Here is a 20,282-nt window from a genome sequence, read left to right on the forward strand (position 1 = left end):
ACAAATGGAGTAAGACTTTGGTATTGCATATATAATTCTGCACGACACACACGCGATATCTACCGCCAAACTATCATATAAAAAAGACACTATTGCGTACGCTTTACAAATACTACCGCATCAAGCCCTACAGATACACACTAATTACACATTTTCGTTTGCGAAGTGAAAACGTTTGTACCTGTCCTACACATTTCAACGCTCTGAAGAACATCCAAACACTGCAGAAACACTGGTCGTAAAAACCTTATGTATTTGCTCGAAGATCTAGAAATGTAACAGTTTCTTCCTGGGAGGAGCGTTTCAGCCCTCCATTTGCTCTCGGAAGGACTGGTGTGGTAGAAAACACAGAAAAATTCCAAATAAAACGTCTATTAAAAAAGAACATCGTCCTATACTTAATGAAAACCTGAAAACGCAAACGTTAACTTTATTTTGTTCAGTAGCGTTATATAAAATATGATCTACAAGTGACTATTTCACCACACACCTGTAGAAAATTATAACCTCACGATATTGTGAAGTCCACGATCAGCATGCTCATAAATTCAAGATTTTTTGTTTCATTTTTGATGACTTAATTGCACTGTAGTGGTCGAGCCCGGGATTGACGAATTTTAAAATGAATAAATAAAAATACATTGTATGTGGTATGGATTGCATGTTGGTACATTGTTTGACATTAAAATATGATGTTACTAGTGTGTAGGGGGATGGAACTGAAAAAATGCATCCCTACTGACTGAGGAACGATGAAGATTACTACTAGTTGTAATTAACATCAACTGTTTTTCTTTTCTTTTCTATCAACATCCACCTCGGTGTTAATGGAAAGACTGAGTAAATACTCAAAAAGCACGTCTTGCAAGAAGCACAGAACGAGCCAACAGGGAGCATACTCCAGCGTGACCAGGCCCATAAAGTTGTACTTGTAGTGACTGTAGTCCCAAGAACACGCCCCAAACTGACGTAGCATGAGGCCAGTGGAGAACTCCCAGGTGTAGAGTATACACAGATATGGAATCAAACGGATGTATCTAGGCACACGATGCTTTAGCAACAGAAACACATACTGTTCAACAAGGAACGAACAGCTACCGTATATGAAGAAGGAGAAAATACTTGAATGACCCTTTAACGACTTGTTTCCGCCGGGTTCGAACACCATGTCGAAGAGTGCTGTGAACACAATTTCATCTAAAAGACCGTGCATCCCATAGAAATAGAATCGAGCCCATGCCGGTACGGCCTTCTGACGGGTCTGAAGGGTTGTCATCTCCTGGAAGAAAAAACAATGACAAACGATATATGTTTATTGAATTCTTAAGCACCATACATTAGTCATATTGTTCCCTACTCCGATTAGTGTGTCCGATTTTTTCGTTGTTAATGCGAGAACGTGACATACTTGAATTAGACCCTGATTCGCATGACGAGTATTGTCGATGTAGCAAAACACTCTACACTTCCGGAATGCATCGTTTTCTTCTCCTTGCACCCTTTCCTTGTGTTTACTTTAGTTTACATCTAGGATTGCGCTTTCTTTTCAAAACGTTAGTAATGTCCAGTTGTACAGCTTTGTCATCGATCCCAATGCCCTTTTTACTTCAGTTAATAAAACGTCACCCAAGGACCACGGGTGCTGCCATTTTCATGAAATAAAACTGAACTGTTTGTTTCTCAAATGTCAAAAACGGAGTTATGCAAGGTTCTCCAGCATTAGTCTAACCATTTTTGTGAGTTGATTTTAATCTAAAAAATTCGAAGTGAAATGACGGCGGCTAGAACAGAAATTGATTGGAAATAACATAATAAAAATTTTACGGGTACAGTATAATTATCATATAAACGTAGCTACATCAGGGTACAACTTGATGTCTGAATCCGTTCATGACGGAGTGACGTCGTACAATGGTAACACTATACCCGTGATCAGTCATAGTATCGAGCCCAATTCGACAAATCGCTATATCATTCATCACAGTACCTCTTGAACGAAAAATGCATATCGGTACGTTTATATCATAACATTTGACTTACATTGTCGCCGCAAGTAGGCGAAATTTTAAATCGCAGTATTTACATTGAAAGTTTGCACCACCGATTTCCACGGACACAGTGGGGACAGTTCAAGAATAGCTTTCTGGGGATAGTCTCTCGTTGTTTGTGATGTTCTGGACGTTCCGGACAGAGTCTCGAACGCATCCCACGAAAGTGCAATACATTAACCCCCTCCTCCCCCACACCCATCCCTCCGCTCCTACAGGCCTATTCTTAAACATATTTCTCTGAAATATTGTGACTATTACCATAGCATCAAAGTGTAAATTTTTATGGTTAAATAAAAATTCCTTTAAAAATCTACAAATCGATGGTGTTGTTTCGGGACGGGACGCGTGTACCTCCCGTATAACATAAACAATTATGATTTGTCAAAGAAGCGTGTCACAAGGAAATATTAGCGTTACACCTGGTTTAAGCTATGCATTATGTATTTGAAGGACATCACACATCTGGCTATCCACACTACCTACTCTCAGTGTAGGGCTCGAGATAGGACCAAATATATCAAATTTGCACACATATACATATTGTGTAGTATACCTTTTATCACGAGAGAATACACACTAAGTACGGCTCTAGATCTAAGTCCCCTTCTAAAACTGACATTTCATTTTGAGGCACAACACATTTTCTGATTACGTCATTTCCTGCAATCTCAAAATACCTTCTGCAAATATATATATACGTGCACAGAGTTCACTTTTCAGTACGTACTCAGGTTTCTATAAAATCGAGAATATTTTACTGTGGGATAACTAAATCTTGAGAGACTAGCACGTGGCCAGAACGTGGCTCCACATCGATGACACTGTAATGTCTAGATTTACATTATACTGGAACGTGTAGATCGATTTCAAGGACTAACATGATCACGTGTATATCAGGCGCCCTTCAAAACGAGCCATTGTGTAATACTTCAGTAACATGTTCAGTATGTGTGACGCCTAGATCGAGACTCCGATATATTGAAACGTACCTTATGGTACGAGTGTGTTTTGCTTGAATATGTTACCGTCGTTCAAATGAGTGCACAGAGGTAGTCCTGGGTGTATACGGAGCGAACATATTACTACAGCCTAGCTAATCTCGAACTTCCACGCATGGGAACAAACTAGTCTGAAATTGTAATCATTTGCGTTTGTCTTATGACAAATACATCCGGTGGAACATATATCTAGCCATATGACGTACTACAATAACACTCGTTGTATTCAAACCAGACATGGCGGGTTGGGCTACGATATACCCGAGTATGCTTGTAATAAAGGTGAAAAAAAAAAAAAAAAAAAAAAAACCACACACACACACACACAGATGATATGGCTATAGGCCTTTGGTATGTCATTTTCAATAACGATTCCAGTTGAACAGGTCTGTCATGTTCTGCAGCTTTGCGTGTACTTGAAATACTATCACTAAAACGTGTAGAAAATCTGTGATGTGAGGTAACATTCGTTATTTACGTTACGTTTGTCAGAGGTTGCTAACTTCTCAGCCGTTCTTAAGTAATTTTTGTCAATTTCCCCTTGTTTGGCAAAATTTCCGCATGACAGACATGTATTAGCGTCGTTTGGAAACGGGGATCGGCAAATCTTCCGGAGGCCATATCGACGTCGTTTGAAATAAGTGGTTGGCAAAATTTCCGAAACACATAAATATTTATAGCGGGATTGACAATTTTTTCGGGACGCATTGGCGTCTTTTGATATCAGGACTGACAAATTTTCCGGAGACATATTAACGATTTTTGATATCGAAGTTGATAAGTTTTCCGGGGACATATTGACGTCGTTTGATACTGAATGGCTGTCAAAATTTCCATCAAAGTTCACGCCGTTGGTTAATACGGTTGGGTGAATTATCCGTAAAAGTAGAAGACGTCATTTATTAGGAGGAATGCAAACTTTCCTGGATAAACTCGTGTATACTCCAACTATAACAGAACGCATTTTAACAGATGTAAGACAATGGAGTATGTCGTCGATATTTTGATAAGAAAGTTAACGTCGATTTGTCAGCCGCTCTGGTCATTTTCCTAGGCATGAATAGAAAAGAGGTAACGCAACGAGTGGCTGTATGGTATTCTTTCGATTGAGTTAGTTATTTGTAACTTCAGAAAAATAACAAACGAGAGTAAAAAGTTAAAAAAAAGTAAAAAATAATAAAAAACAACAAAACAAAAAAAAACACACATATATATATGTATATCTATAACAAGCACTCGTTGTGTAACCTCAATGCATTTGATTTCGTATCTACACAATATTTGATTTGTTTATTTATGAACTATGGACTATTTCCCGTAAATATTTTTAGTATTAAAAGTGTTTGAAAACAAACAAACAAACAAACATAAACAAACAAACAATACCGCACATTTCCAGGCAATTTAAAGCTAATTAAAAATCAAATTAATGCATGTACTAGATGGAACGTGCTGCATTCATATCGGTTTTACACAATGAGAAGTACACAATTAATATTACATAATATGCATTATGCAAGTTAAATCTTGTCATAACTCCAATAAATCTCCGACGACTAGACATTATAAGGCGGACAGGTCTGGTTTGGATCCTTACCAGACCTCTATACACGTGTTTGTCAAAATATCTATATAAGAGCCAGATGAGGTATGCCACAGCACGGTTTAATTGTTGGAAACTCAACTAAAAATACCATTAAATGATCTACAGCATGTCGATATATTATTCGCCTTTGTGACATGGGTGCACCGACACAATGCATTGTCATTCCAATAGATAAGTTATTTGCCAGCTTACCTTATATTCAATATATTTTCTGCGTCACGAGCTGACTGAACAGGTTCATGGGCAGAGCCAGGTAACTTAGATACCTAGGACTTCGATCAATTTTAGAAATATTCTGATATTTACATTGGATTCGGTCAAAGGTTAATTGACATGCACACTATACAACTTCCGGATTCCAAATCCAACATGTCTGCGCCCATTGAGTAGACCAAACGTGCATTTTGGAACCCAAACACTTATTTTGAAGACAAACAGACTCGTCGTAGCTACAAAATGAATGTGTCAGCGAATGAAGAGAAGATGTTGACTCTGCAAAAACAAGTCAGGGAGAGTCAAGCGGACTTAGGCGATTTTCTTCGGGATATGGACAAATGGGAAAAGGACGTGAAGAAAAAAGATGAAATGCTTAAGAAGGGGAAAAATCTAGAACAGCCTGTAAGAGCTATTTTCAGTAATATAACTTTATACTTAATGAAAGTGACAAAGTTCAATGTTATACCCACGAACTCATATCCGTAATAATGTTTGGTACTTCTTGACATTCTGTAGTCGGTAATGTCAATGAAAAGTATTGTAGTGTCAAGATCAACTAAGAAATGAAGGAGAGTTCATGTTTGGGTTCAATATATACCAACCTGAACCAGATATGTAAAACTATGTTTCTTTCGGTTAAAATCTAAGATCAGCGTCAGGGTTTAGCCACAATTTTTCTAGATGTTACGATAAAACTAATCCCAATATCAGGTCGAGGATAACCTTAAATTTTGCAAATAATACACATACTAGCCGATTGCAATGTACATTTCTTACTAAAAGTAGCCAAAATCACTTTGAATTTCGCTTTTTTTTTCAGTTTGTTTGCCCAAGTCTCATAAAAACTTCATCTTTAAAAATGAAAATTATTGCATATGCATGGGATAGTAACGAAAAAGATGCAGTACTTCTGGCCTATATAGCCTTTGTTAGGATAGTATAGTTTCTGACACTGTGATCGTTATGTCATGCTCCTAAGTAGGAAGCAATTTCAGTAAACATGTTTTAGTTAAAGATTAATTAACTTGTATGAAAATAATGCAACTTATAATAATGTTTTGCAATAGCTGTTTTTGTGAGAAGCAAAAGCAATTTTTGATTTTTTAAGTAACAAATCCATATGCCAACTAACATAGAAACAGTGTAATAAGCTAGTTAGCATATTACATGCAAATGTGATTTTCTCCACCTGGAATATTGTAAGATGCGATACAGGTCAGATTCCTGTGTTTGCAAAAAAAACAAACTAGCTATAGGTATAAGGTAAATGAATTGCTTTCTTTTTATTTCAGAAACTTCCACCAGTGAGAAATAGTTTGGACAAGAAAAAAAGAAAAAAGAAAGTAAAATCTGGAGAAGACCAGAAAAAAGGAAAAGAGAAGAAAAAACTCAGTGGCTATGATTTCAGAGCTTGGGACAAACTTGATTATGTAAGTTCAAAAATGATTCATTCTGTTACCTCACCAAGTGCCTGTGTCAGTCTTAAGATCAGGTCGAAAAGTTACAACATTATGAATTATTTGAATTGTTTTATGTCTCTGTTCTTTACTTAGAACTGTGTTTTTAAAGTTTCAATGTGAAAAATGAATTTCAAAATGTTTAACATACTCCATTCGAATATTCATTTCATTAGAATATCCATTATCTTGCATTGTTGTATAAAAGTTGATATTTCAAATGATCAATTTCATATTAAATGTTGTTTTAGATAAAAATTACTTATGGATAAAACAACAGAGATAATTTGTTACAGGACAAGCTTTGTGATGAAGCAGATGATGAAAAACAGTCTGCAGAATCATCTGAATATGAGACAGATGAAGAGTGGGAGGTTGAAAGGAAAAAACAACAAGCTATTCTTGAAAAGGACAGGGTAGGAATACTAAGATGTGTGTACACATGATGTTCTCATTGATTACAGAAATTACTTGATCATATAATTCATACAATTTAGAGATATATAATTGCACTGGACTCTGTTCAGCACCTTAAGAGTAAGACCATCTCACTATTAAGACCACTCCATTTAAGTCCTAAAAATCCTTTACATGTCTTTGTATCATATACTATTAAAAACCCCTCACTGTTGCAGCCAATTTGCAACTAAGATCAGTTTTTAAAAATCCTGAAGACCAGTTTTGCATTGAATTTCACCTCACTGATCAGACCTCTGACTAGTCATGAAAATCTAGTGTGTATTCCGCAATGTACATTTGCCATTTATCCGACAAAAGTGGTCATGCTTGGTCATACTTGCTATTCACACCATGCTGCTAGTAAGACCATTTTTTGTCCAGTCCCCAAGTGGTCTTAATAGTGAGATTGTGTTGTACATCTAGATCAGATGTTTCCAGACAGTAAAAGGTCCCTATCAATTCCATGGTTGTCCCCAGAAGATTTCAGTTTTGGTGGTGGAACGACATGATGTGACAAGGAGTTCCAATGGTTGATCGCACTATCTTCATTTTACATGTTCTCCTTTCAAATGACAAACACTGACTTGTCCTGTCAAGTATAGTCACATTGATTAAGCACTGGGAAGGATGTTACTCCAACATTTTTATTTTTAGGGTAATGAGTTTTTCAAGAAAGAAGACTATGCTAATGCGATTGAGGCCTATAGTCGTGGGATGCTCCTTGATGCCTGTAACCCACTCCTTCCAGCCAACAGGGCCATGGCACTTCTGAAACAAGATAAGTAAGTCAACTACTGGTCTCTGATGTTGTGTTGGTCGATGGAGATTTTTGGTCCTGTTTTAATGTCAAGCCAAAGCATCTGACTGGCCGTTCAACTATCTAGATACTTGTATGCAATATTTCTGTAGTCTGTTCGTAGAGAAAATGTTTGAAAATATTCTTAAGTGTTTTTTCTAAAGGAAATAAAGAGGTAGACTCTGTTTTACGCAGAAACAACCTTTTTTCTGACTGTAAAAAAGTTCATGAAAGTCACTTGATTGGTTGATTGGTAAGTTTGCAGTAGTGCTATGGCAGAGATATCTGTTCATCTAGAGTGCTTATTGTAAATACAATATGTAAATAGATTTTCATATTAAATTGTTGTTAATTTGCAGGTTTGCCTCAGCAGAAACTGACTGTCTGACAGCACTAGCACTGGACCCTCTGTATACCAAGGCTCATCTGAGACTCGGCTCCGCCAGGATTGGTCTAAAAAAATATGCACAGGCCAAGGAAACATTTGAGAAGGTTTTATTATTGGAACCCGAGAATAAAAAAGCCAAGTTAGAAATTGAGAAGATAGAAAAGGTGTGTTGAATCAGGACTGGATTGGTGTAAAAATTCAGAATAGGGAAAAATATTAATACATTTATGACCCATGACCCAGGTTACTGGGAAATATGAATGTTTCTATTTACCCGAAGGTGTCCTGTATCCCGAGGGTGTATGACACCCGAGGCCATAAATTGAAAACCAATTAAAACAAAAGATTTAGAGGTAGGAAAACTAATATTGTCAAATAAACAACAATGTAATCAACAACTATTCAAATATACATTGACATCCCTAGTTTTAAACAAAGGGTAACACTGTTACAAAGATGAGGTAAAATGTTGTTATACGTGGTATATATGTTTTAACAGTAGATTTTATCTCAGTATTTAATTTTACATTCAGAAACACTGGCTACAGTGTACATTGTACTAGTAGAGTCCTACCCTTTGTCACTGTGTCACTTCCCTATTTATGTCTAATTAATGATATTCATTTGCTTGGTATGTTATATGGCCAGTATATTGTGTCCCGTTTAATTTACAGGAGATCCTGAAGGAAAAGATGGTGAGTCAGGTACAAACAGTGACTACACCTGATGCTGGTCTGGTCAGGCCCATCTCTAAACCACCACACGAACGCTCCCAGGTCTGTATGTTAAAAAAATGGCTCTTATAAATGAACACTGGCCATTTCTTAAAACATTTAGTTTTATTTCTGTTGGCTTGAACAGAGTTTTACTTCACAATTCGGTACTTAAGTTCAAAGTTCAAAGACTTAAATAAACGGAAGTTAAAAAGTAGAATTAAGCAAATAAATAATACATGTGTATGAAATTTATGTGAAAAAATACTATGATATAGTGTCACCTTTTTTTAAAGTAGTGAGTAAAAAAAGTAGAGTGTTATGATAGATGGATTTCAGTTTGTATTGTATGTTATAGTGAGGGACAGTTGTAAGTACAATATGTTACATTTAATTACATCTTAGGTGACATTATTTCTGGGTGTTTTATGATAAAGTTATATGTTGATATATGATGATATACATGTATATAATTTTATGGCATGATATAATTTGCAATACAGTTGTATCAAAAAGTTCAAAGACATCAATGTATCTTTTCTCCTATATCTGTAGAAACGGTTGAGGAGGATACACATTGAAGAGGTAGGGATGGAGGAGGACTTGGAGAGAAGGTCTGCCATTCACAAAGTCAAGGAAGGACAGAGTGAAGCAAAAAAAATCATCACCGCAAGGGATGAAGTCATGTTTGACAAATTTACCTCAAGCAACCCAACTCCTGTTGAAGAACATTCTAGCCTCATTCAATCTGTGTCCCCAAGTCCTGACAACAAGAGTAGTACTGTTATGATTGAAGAGTTAACAAACAATACTAATGATCTTTCTCTGGATTTATCAGAAAAAGTGAAAATGGAGAAAACTGCTGAGAAGACATCTCAGAAAGTTAATTCTGCTGATAGTCCCCGTGACAGAGGAAGTGAATCTGTGTCACCAAGAGGCTTGCAAACACCACAATCTTCTTTCCAGTTCCAGTCAGGATACAAAATGTTGAAAAATGACCTGGAACAGTTCTACATGTATATTAAGGTCAGTGAAAGAACACGACATCTCCATTGTCAGGTTTAAGTATTTGAGACATGATTTACCAAGTAAGAAAGTTATACAGATGAAGATAATTCTATAACCTTTGACCTTTGTTTTGTTTTTATCAAAGGTGATTACTGGTAAATTATGAGACAGTAGGGTCAGACTTACGATCTTGCTCAATAATTATTTGACGATAAATCAAGAGTGAGCACAGCTTTGATATATACTTTCAATAACTTAAGTGTTATAAAATATTGATTTACCAATACATTTGTACATAGGGTATGTATTTCACCTTAAGAAATACTAGCCAATATATGCTATTCGGATGGAGTCATGTTTTCTTTAGCTTGATTGTTTGAGTGTTAGACATGTAAACCAACAGTTCAGGCTTTGATTCCTATTGAAGGCATTAAAATAAATAATACCACTGTTACGCAGAAAAAGATTAGATAATTGATCAAATCATGTGGCCGTAGTCGTGCTTCATACTTATTTGTAGACTAATTATATTGATTCATAGGTATTGGTAAGATTTCAGATAGGTTATCTTCAAAAGTAACCAATATTGTCTATTATTCTATAAACTTCTTAAAATGTCTTTTTGTTACAGCCAATTGATCCAAGCAGCTACTTTAATTTGTTTGGTGAAGCCTTAGATGCTGAAATTTTACTCAAGATGTTAACAGTATTTCAACAGTATTTTCTCCGGTAAGCAAAAAAAATTATTATATTATATGCTATGTGTATCCCGCTGCCCTGCTTGGCCATTAAGGTTGGGCGCTATGATAGCATTTGTATCTCAGTTGGTATAGTATTGGTCTTTACAATCTCAGGTGAAGATCTGAGGTGTGTGGTTCAATGATCCCTTCCTGTGGAGGTTTGTGTTTCCCAGGTGAAGATCTGAGGTGTGTGGTTCAATGATCCCTTCCTGTGGAGGTTTGTGTTTCCCAGGTGAAGATCCGAGGTGTTTGGTTCAATGATCTCCTTCTTGTGGAGGCTTGCATTTTCCAGGTGGTGATCTGAGGTGTGTGGTTTGATCCCTACCTGGGGAAGTTTATATTTCCTAGGTGAAGATCTGAGGTGTGTGGTTCAATGATCCCTTCCTGTGGAGGTTTGTGTTTCCCAGGTGAAGATCCGAGGTGTTTGGTTCAATGATCTCCTTCCTGTGGAGGCTTGCATTTTCCAGGTGGTGATCTGAGGTGTGTGGTTTGATCCCTACCTGGGGTGGTTTGTATTTCCCAGGTGAAGGTCCGAGGTGTGTGATTTGATCCCTACCTTGGGAGGTTTATATTTCCCAGGTGAAGATCCGAGGTATGTGGTTTGATGATCCCTTCCTGTGGAGGTTTGTGTTTCCCAGGTGATGATCCGAGGTGTGTGGTTCAATGCTCAACACCAGTTTGTCTTTTTGGGTGAAATTACTACCATCCTGTGATGGTTTTTGTTTCCTGGATAGAGATTTGAGGTGTGTAGTCTGATGCTGCCTTTCTGTAGTGGTGTGTGATTCTTCGGGGAACTGAGAAATGGACTGGTCTTTGCTGATGTTTTTTCGTCCTTGGTCAAGACATTTCCCCCCAATTGTTCTCTATAGCATGTGACACAGACCTCCCATATGTTCTTTAGTGAAGTTGTCATTGAGACCCTGTCTCAAATTGATTCTGATATATCTAAATTCTCAGTGGTAACACTTAATTAACTTTATCTTTCATCATGTCATGAGACCAATAACATTTTTATGTATTTGGAAATTTCATTATTATTTATTTCTTTTTGTAGTGATGGTATCAATGTGTATCCTCACCTATGTCACCTCTGTGGTGTTAAACGGTTTGACATGACTGTCATGTTTTTCTCTCGGAAGGACCAACAAGGTAAGTAAACTACTAATTGTGCAAAATTGGTTTGATGACCTCTGTGTGCATGCATGTGTATACAGTGAATCACTTTGATGACCTCTGTGTGTATGCAGTAGACTACTTTAGTGACCTCTGTGTGCATGCATGTGTATACAGTGAATTCCTGTGTATGTATATAATAGACTACTTTAGTGACCTCTGTGACCTCTGTGTGTATATATACAGTAGACTACTATAGTGACCTCTGTGTGTATATATACAGTAGACTACTATAGTGACCTCTGTGTGTATATATACAGTAGACTACTATAGTGACCTCTGTGTGTATATATACAGTAGACTACTTTAGTGACCTCTGTGTGTATATATACAGCAGACTACTTTAGTGACCTCTGTGTGTATGTATACAGTAGACTACTATAGTGACCTCTGTGTGTATGTATACAGTGAGTTACTTTGGTGACCTCTGTGTGTATACACACAGTAGACTACTTTAGTGACCTCTGTGTGTATGTATACAGTAGACTACTATAGTGACCTCTGTGTGTATATATACAGTGTACTACTTTAGTGACCTCTGTGTGTATATGTACAGTAAACTACTTTTGTGTATACTTAAAAAGCTATGTTCGGTTTGTGTTTTCCCCACAGTTACCATATTTAATTGTTTATAATAAACTCCTTCATTATGAAAAACTGAATCGTATGTTACTTTGTCCACAGTTATAAAAGAATTGTTTGAGAGTGTAAAGAAGGGAGGATATGCTTCTGATGCAGACATTGAAAAACTGAAGAAGAAATACCAAGTGAGCTGACCCACTACCTATTGATGGAAGGATGTCAGATCTAGTTCATACATCACCTTTCTGTGATAACTGGAATTGTTTATGTTTCATGCAAGAGAACAAATTATTGTTCATTTTATTTGCATTGAAATATCCGTGTTCAAATTTATTCTTTTAGAGTTTATCGCATTGTTAATAGTTCCTGCCATTTGCATTCCATCTCTCAGTCTCTCAGTTTGGCAGATGCTATATTATATCACTTTTCTAGACGTTGAGTGGCCTACCTGGGAATGGCCATGGACTAGACTGACCAGTAACATGATTAGCTTTATTGAGGTATGGCCCCTTGTCCACTGTAAAGCACATTTTTAAGGGCATCACACTTACATTTTATCACTTACAGGGCACCTGGTACCAATCTGATTTTCCTCCTGGTATTTCTGTTTCATTAAACTTTTAGAACCACTACACACCTCTATCTTGATCAGCAAAGTAATGCTATTAAAAAAAAAAGCAAAAATATTTTTTCAAGAGTGCCATTATGACCCAACCTTCTAGAATTATAGCCCTTTGTTTACTTAGGAGAACTAAGTTTATGATGTAGGGTGGTGGAGATTGGTGGAAGGAGGAAATGGAGTGTTTTGGATACCTGCAGCAGTTAGTCTCAGTTTTGTAAGGCCAAATGAAAAGCACTTCTGTTTCTATTAACCTTATCTATGCTATTTTTTGTGACAAACTTTTCAAGGCAATTTGAAAGAAGCATTTTTGAAGTCAAGATCTATCCAATATACCAGGTAAACCACATAAAATTATTTGTTAGAATAAAAAATTTGCCCATCTACCTACCCTTAATTTTTCTAACAAGTCACTAGAAACACATACATCTTTTTGCATTACCTAATGTTAATCAATATAAAAAATATTGAAAAGGAACATTCAATTAATAAGGAAATGACAAGTTCTGTGGAGTCTACAAATCTCATATGCAATCAACATTTATGTGTTTGGAGTGGAGATTGGGACATGGAATTGGATATTATTCAATGTGATATATGGACATAACTTTCCTGACATCATAATATTATGCTGTTTGTATTTTGTCATAATAAAACCTATTGAAACTTGTTGACATTGTTTTTTTCTGTTTTTAGGTCATCAGAGTCTTCTGGTGACCTATTGCGATTGCACTTTCGTCTGGCGTCATGCATCATTAACTTGTAAAATTTTCGACTCATTCAGGAAAACTCTAGAACTGGTTACAACAAAATTTTGCAGAAAACCTTCCATGGCCAAATGAGCACCAAATTTGTAAATTATAGGGTCCTCTCCCCAAGGGCCTGAGGAGTGGGGCCAAAAAGGGTCAAATTGATAAAATCTTCAAAAATCTTCTCCATTCCCAGTTGAAGTAGAACTAAATACTCTTCATGGATGGAAGTGTCTTAGGGTATTTTGCCAAAATTGTGAACTTCATCAATCCAGGGTCTTGCATTTCCCCTTTTGGAGGGGGTAAAGTTTACTATAGTTTATAATGGAAATGTGACATTTTTGAGCATAACTTGTTTTCTTTCTGTTGAAAATAGTTTAAACATGGTTAGCATTATTAGTTTAAGTTGATAGTTTGAAGATATAAACATGATGATCCTGGCTGACCCCCATGGGCAAGAAGGCCTAAGGGGTCAAAATGACTCAAATGTCAAAGATTGTCTCGATACCCATATATAATTGAATCTATTTAACACTGTTCATGGATGGAAGACTTTACATAGGAAAATTACATTTTTGGGTGCAGTTTCTTTTAGTTCAAACTTGGTTAGATCCCATAGCATAAGACATTAGTTACTGTTATGCAAAGTTTACATTTGTGTCATGTGTACAATGTAGTTTACATTATCTTACTTTTTCCAATAAGATTATTTCTATGACATGTTACAAGAAGCCTTGTAACTATGGTGACTGTTAAGGCCCTTGGGCCCCTTGTAGTAGTTTGGCACCCATTGTCTATCCAGCACCAATTTTTCCCTTTGAAGAAATTCTCAAAAACCAAGAAGCCTAGAATAATGATATTTGGCTGAAGCATGACAAACTTTCAAAAAAGAAATGACCTTGACCCAAAACCAAGATCACTGGGGTGAAATTTATGAAAACATTCAAACCAACTCTTCTTATTAACCAAAATGTCTAGAATCTTGACATTTGGCATTTTCAAGTTTCTAAGTTTTCAAAAAGAGATGACATTTGCTTGTATTTAAGGTTACAGGGGTCAAATAGATTGAAATTATAGTACTTCAGACTCTGAATGTCAATGATGAGAAATGTTAATGTATTTGTGAAAAGTAATGAACACCAGATTATCAATGCAGGTCTGTTGGGCCTTTTTATCTTCATCAAGGACAAGACCGACATCATTTGGTGAAGAAAATGTCCAATGACAAGGCAAACCATCAGTGGGTTTGGTCGTGATGTCATCAACAGAAATAATAATACTGTTGACACCTTGAGCACTAATGGCCAAGATAACAAATAGCAGTTATCAAAGTGATGGCACCTGTATCTGTAATGTTAGTGATGACACCTTATAACAGGTATGGTAGTGATGATTCCTAAACAGTTTTGGTGGGAATGAAACCTATAGTGGTGATGGCACCAGTAACAGATATGGTGGTGGTAACACTTATAACAGTTTTGGTGGTGATGATATAAACATATATTAATGATGACATCTGTAACAGTTATGGTGATGATGACACCAATAGCAGGTATGATAGTGATGATGACACCTATAGCAGTTTTGGTGGTGATGACATAAACATATATTAATGATGACATCTGTAACAGTTATGGTGATGATGATAGTTTCTGGTGGTGATGACACCTATAGCAGGTATGCAGAATACACAAGTTTATTTTTATTCTGTTGAGAACAAATTGATTTTAAAAAGTATTACTACAACTTCTATTAATGAATAAATCACGACTGATTGATAATCTTTTATTATATCAATTCCTGACTTCCTACTCATATTTTTATCCGGATTTTTTTTTACAGTTTCCGTTGTCCGTTTATCATAGCATAGGCACTTCCTGTCATAAGCATGGCTACTCTTGTGAGGAGTTCGTTGAACATTTTTCCACGCTTTGCACAGCGGCTTACAGCTTTCAGAGGTAAAATCACGTGTGCTTATTGGTAACATTTCATGAAAGTAGATATCCAACAATGAAATTTCATTTTGGTCATTGCAAATAAGTTACTTGTCAAATTTACGCAACGGATGTTTGCATTGGTGTCCATAGGTAGATTTTGGAGGCCCTGTCATTGAAGGTTCATATAGATCGTAATATTTATCCTTTAATGTGAAAGGGCAAAAGCCTTTAAAAGGCGTAACATTTGCCAACTTATTGTATATGTATTTATAATTAATGACGCCGGCAAAGCATCGGCAGACACAAGACATCCAGTGGTTTTTTGGAACTCTGATGTGGGATTTTTTGCCCAAAATCTTTTAGCCAACTATGATGTTTCAGGCCTTTGGATGAACCCAAAGTCGTTTCAACAAATTTGGCCCCTATAATCCTGTGTATTGTGTATAGAAAGCGACCAGTTAAATGTAAATTTATAATACCATCTTATCTTGCTAATTTACAATAAGTCATATGGGAAAGAAGGAAAATATAGTATACAGAATTAAGATAGAGGTTAATACTACAATGTTTCTGTCACAAGAGATTATTGTAAATGTGTGTTTTTTTTTATATTTCCAGCCTATCAGAGTGCATCTCTGGCCACAGCTACTGCCACTGAAAGTAAATCCGTAGATGAAAAATGGATATTAGCAAGTGCAGTGTGCTTAGAACGATATCCCATCATAGTTCCACCGCTGACTGAAAAGGAAGAGAGGTTTAACATTAATCTGAAGAAAATTGAATTAGAAAGAAGTATTTTATGTGACCATGAATTGAAACACTTGGATGACCTGTAAGTAAACTAGTATATTGTTAATCAGATTTACTTGTTGCCTGTAAACATCTACTGATGTATTTGCTTTAATTTTTAAAAACTTTTTTTTTAACACAGATGATGTAATTGTAATTTATTGTCCTTTTCTTTTCAATTAATGGTTATACAGACCTGTAAAAGTACATATCTTTATATCAGATGCAAAAACATAGGAGAGAAAAAGAAAAGAAATTCTGAAGATAAAATATTTGTTTAATGTATCATCATTGTCAGTTTAAAAAAGAAACAGACAGAGGAGTCGGACACTTCGCATCATGTTGAAAAAGTAGGAGGAACTGCTGATATGACAGAAGAGGGAAAACTCACAGCTGTTGATATGGAGGATGCCTGGGAAAGGGAAGCTCTTAATTTTTCTGAAGGAAGTAGAGAAACGGGTAAATAATTTCTCATTGTTTTAAATTTGTAGAAAAATAAAGATGTTTTGATGATCTATGAAGAAATGAAAGGACATATCTTTTGAATGTTGGAGTGTCATATACAATATTTTTTGGTTATAAGCCGCACTAGTATATAAGTTGTGTCTTTCTTAAGATGTGGTTACCACTGTTGTTGATGTTTGATATATCAGTAATAGATAATGAAAGGCAGTTCTTACGAAGTGGTAACTGTTACGTTGACCAAAGTTTGTTGATATAACAGACAACTGAGGGCAATTTATAAAGATCGATCTTTATCCTCAGTGAAACATTCATTAGAGTTTGCAAATGAATTATATACAGATAATCCTTTATTTTATTGATGTGTTTCAAAAAACCTAAAATAGCAAATATTGAATTTGGCTTGGGTGCCTTCACAGATTGTCTTCGCACAGATATAGGGTCTGACATTATGTATGGTTTACCAAGCAATCTCTCCATCGATGACTGTATGATGAAATATTCACGAAGGCACTTGTATGCTTGCTAAATTCTGATAGTCCCATATTATTTCTTGTTTAGTTACATGAAGCCTTTCATATCACAAACAAGCATGGTTATTTTTTTTTAGAATTCGACCTATAATCGGTCGACTTATCAACCCATGATGCAAAAGGCTATTGTAAACTTCCTCTATTGCTTCAAAGTAACCATGAAAGTCCAGAAGATATTATTGTGATTCATATGAAAAAGTATGATTTATTAAATCCACAAGAATGCTGTTTTTATTTCAATCTTAAAATTATCCTGTATGTGATTGTAAATGATGGCTCTAGACAATCTGTTTCAGTCACAAACAGATGACTGGCAGGTACTCGTAAAAAAACTCAAACCATCTCGTACTGGTTTACTGGTACACTTCCTGTTTCTTTTTCTTTTTTTCATCCTGCCAATTTTTTTCTAGTCCACATATAAGCCGCACCAGTATATAAGCCGCATGCCCGAATGATGAGTGAAAAAGGTGCCACTTATAATCCTGTAAATACAGAACTGAAACCACCATGCTGTATACAGATCTAGAGGCTGATAGACTTACAGGGTAGTCTGAGTCGCACAATCATTCAGAATTTATTTTACTGGTTTCAGTTGCTGATCAAGAAAATGACCTACAGTCTCTGAATAGAAAGCTTGACAAGAAATTATACCTTGTGGTTAAACAGAGACTTGGTGAGGTAGAACATTGGATCCTACCCCAGGGCGACCATGTGGAGAATGAATCAATGCGAGAGGTACAAGACAAATCAGTGGCCATGTTGAAATCCTCATTCAGAATTAAAATATTTTTTTCATGATCATTCAAATAAAGAAAGTGAGCATTTTTAATTCATGCTGTGATAGTCAAATCTGGATCAAAAACCACTGTAGGAATGGAAAGTGGCTTATCATAGTGATATGCTTTGCAGGATTTAGAAAATTGCACTTTCATACTACAGAAGAATATAGTCGTGTTTCAAGTTCATTCAAATGTACAATCAACATGTTGAAAACTTGCTATCTTCTGCAAGGAATTTGCCAATTGAAAATAGTGCCAAACTTGATAATCGATATGAATTTTAATATCCCCTTGGTTTCCATTCAAGGTTTGAAATTTGAATAATATGAGCTTAGGTTAAAGGGTCTTTGAAATGAAATAACTGGAAATTGTAATTGAACTGTGAATTGTGTTTTATAGATAAAAATTTCCTCAGAAGCAGCAAAGGAAATTATACACATGTATGTAATAGTAAATTACTCATACAACTTATTTAAAATCTAAAATCATTGAAATTAATAAGGATTTTCCTGAGAAATGTGTATGAAGGGTTTTATTTCATTGTTACAGCAAACATCAATTTTCAGTGGCTACTGCTAGATAATGTCCTAAAGTACATGTTCAACTAAGTATATTTATATTTTGCATTTAAGACAGCAGAAAGAGCACTCGGAAAACTCTGTGGAGACAGTGTCCAGTCCAAGTTCATGGGAAACGCCCCTTGTGGATTTTACAGGAACATCTTCTCTAAGACTATCAAAGAAAAACTGTGTGCAAATGGACAAAAGGTAAAGTAACCTTTTGTAGCATTTGAAATATACCCAAAAGGTGAGAGAGCAAGATGTTCTACAGGTTTGAAGGTAAGATATCCACAGGTTTGAAGGTAAGATGTTCCACAGATCAGAAAGTCAAATGTTCCACAAGTTCGATCAGATGAGACACAGGTTAGAAGGTCAGATACTCCTCAGGTCAAACTGTTAGATGTTCCACAGTTAGGTGAGTTGTTCTACTGGTTAGATGGTCAGATGTTCCACAAATTAAAAGGTCACATGTTCTACAGGTTAGGTCAGATATTCCAACAACTTAGAAAGTAAGATGATTCAAAGGTTTGAAGGCCAGATGTTCTAAAGGTTGGAAAGCGAGATGCTTCAGGGGTCAGCTCATATGGATTGCTACACAATAATGATTCATTAAAGCATTTACAACACTTGGAAATTTAACTAGGTTTACAAGAATAAGTTTGAACTACAAGATTTGACTGATTTTTAATTGTAAGAAAAAGCAATAGGTGATAATTTTATCAGTTTTCTTCTTCTTGTTGTTCTTATTAATTGGCCATTGTATTTGATATTAGTCAGGTAAATAGTAAAATAAAAGCCAGTATCTTGATATCATTTTTTGTTTCACATGTTTCAGGTATTTTTCTTCAGAGCCGAGTACAGTCAAGGGGACATAACTGTTAGTGACCATGTTAGTGATTATAAGTGGTTAACAATAGAGGAAATGGCAGAATATTTACAACCAGACTATTATAAAAAATGTAAGATGTTTATGTCCGATTGATCTTGATGCGAAATTTTAAACTTAATAAATTATCATGTAAGGCAACTTGCATGCCAATAGAATGAATTTTTTGATCTATTGTAAACCAGTATGGGGAAATTTTTCTGTGTACATTTTGGAGACAATGTGGTGGATAAATTGTGCAACATCATGATATTATGTATTTAATATGAACTTGTGTCAGGAAGCAGTTTTCATTTTCTGTAGCTGTAATATCGTGTGTTGATTTTTTTATGCACCTTCATTTGAGATGAAGAACAAGATTGGGTTATAAAGTCATTTAATCTCATGATGAATTAAAGAGTATTAATATGTTCATGTGAAATTCCTGTGGTCATGAGATACTGTGATCATAGTGAACAATCATTGTATTTTCCATATGGATAACTGTTTAGAATGTTGTAAAATTGAGAAATATTGATTTGAATACATGTTTTCATTTTTGTCGGAGCATGATTTTGTGATAAGACACGTTTTGTCAAAAATTAAAAATTTGACATTACTTTCTTTTGTTGTAATTTGTCACTTAACAATGTACATGTAATTGTTTTAGAAAGGCAAGCATCCACGAACAAGCTACAGAAATGAGAATAATTAATATTCTGTTATCAAACATATTGTCAATTTTTCAAAAGTCTGGAAAATCCTAATACATGTATGTAGTATGATGTTGTTTGTGATAAAA

At 35.7% G+C, this 20,282-nt stretch overlaps 3 protein-coding genes across 3 annotated transcripts; 2 read left to right on the forward strand and 1 right to left on the reverse strand.

The window, feature by feature from the left end:
- Nucleotides 1-781: 781 nt before the first annotated feature.
- Nucleotides 782-1,276, reverse strand: LOC132545237 (transmembrane protein 229A-like). Its single transcript, XM_060208914.1, has one exon. The coding sequence runs from the start codon at nucleotides 1,274-1,276 to the stop codon at nucleotides 782-784; it is 495 nt and encodes a 164-aa protein (XP_060064897.1).
- A 3,768-nt stretch (nucleotides 1,277-5,044) lies between these two features.
- LOC132545239 (RNA polymerase II-associated protein 3-like) lies at nucleotides 5,045-13,477 on the forward strand. Its single transcript, XM_060208916.1, has 10 exons — nucleotides 5,045-5,273; nucleotides 6,164-6,301; nucleotides 6,625-6,744; nucleotides 7,442-7,569; nucleotides 7,943-8,135; nucleotides 8,646-8,747; nucleotides 9,240-9,710; nucleotides 10,324-10,421; nucleotides 11,487-11,581; nucleotides 12,290-13,477. Exons 1-10 carry the CDS (start codon nucleotides 5,112-5,114, stop codon nucleotides 12,379-12,381), a joined length of 1,599 nt encoding a protein of 532 aa, XP_060064899.1. The 5' UTR covers nucleotides 5,045-5,111; the 3' UTR covers nucleotides 12,382-13,477.
- Nucleotides 13,478-15,443: 1,966 nt separating this feature from the next.
- On the forward strand, nucleotides 15,444-20,061 carry LOC132545236 (large ribosomal subunit protein mL46-like). Its single transcript, XM_060208913.1, has 6 exons — nucleotides 15,444-15,513; nucleotides 16,111-16,324; nucleotides 16,580-16,740; nucleotides 17,869-18,011; nucleotides 18,688-18,822; nucleotides 19,451-20,061. Exons 1-6 carry the CDS (start codon nucleotides 15,444-15,446, stop codon nucleotides 19,595-19,597), a joined length of 870 nt encoding a protein of 289 aa, XP_060064896.1. The 3' UTR covers nucleotides 19,598-20,061.
- The last annotated feature ends 221 nt before the right edge of the window (nucleotides 20,062-20,282 follow it).

This window comes from Ylistrum balloti, unplaced genomic scaffold, assembly GCF_031769215.1.
Source record: "Ylistrum balloti isolate Yb309-2 unplaced genomic scaffold, AGI_CSIRO_Ybal_v1 Utg369832, whole genome shotgun sequence".
Lineage (NCBI taxonomy): Eukaryota > Metazoa > Mollusca > Bivalvia > Pectinida > Pectinidae > Ylistrum > Ylistrum balloti.

What these genes read in the sequence shown, in the direction of transcription:
- LOC132545237 (XM_060208914.1), bottom strand. Translation starts at nt 1,276, where the DNA reads ATGACAACCCTTCAGACCCGTCAGAAGGCCGTACCGGCATGGGCTCGA.
- LOC132545236 (XM_060208913.1), top strand. Translation starts at nt 15,444, where the DNA reads ATGGCTACTCTTGTGAGGAGTTCGTTGAACATTTTTCCACGCTTTGCA. An exon ending in GCGGCTTACAGCTTTCAGAG is followed by an intron (nt 15,514 to 16,110) that starts GTAAAATCACGT and finishes TTATATTTCCAG; the next exon opens with CCTATCAGAGTGCATCTCTG. An exon ending in TGAAGGAAGTAGAGAAACGG is followed by an intron (nt 16,741 to 17,868) that starts GTAAATAATTTC and finishes TACTGGTTTCAG; the next exon opens with TTGCTGATCAAGAAAATGAC.
- LOC132545239 (XM_060208916.1), top strand. Translation starts at nt 5,112, where the DNA reads ATGAATGTGTCAGCGAATGAAGAGAAGATGTTGACTCTGCAAAAACAA. An exon ending in CTTGGGACAAACTTGATTAT is followed by an intron (nt 6,302 to 6,624) that starts GTAAGTTCAAAA and finishes AATTTGTTACAG; the next exon opens with GACAAGCTTTGTGATGAAGC. An exon ending in CTATTCTTGAAAAGGACAGG is followed by an intron (nt 6,745 to 7,441) that starts GTAGGAATACTA and finishes TTTTATTTTTAG; the next exon opens with GGTAATGAGTTTTTCAAGAA.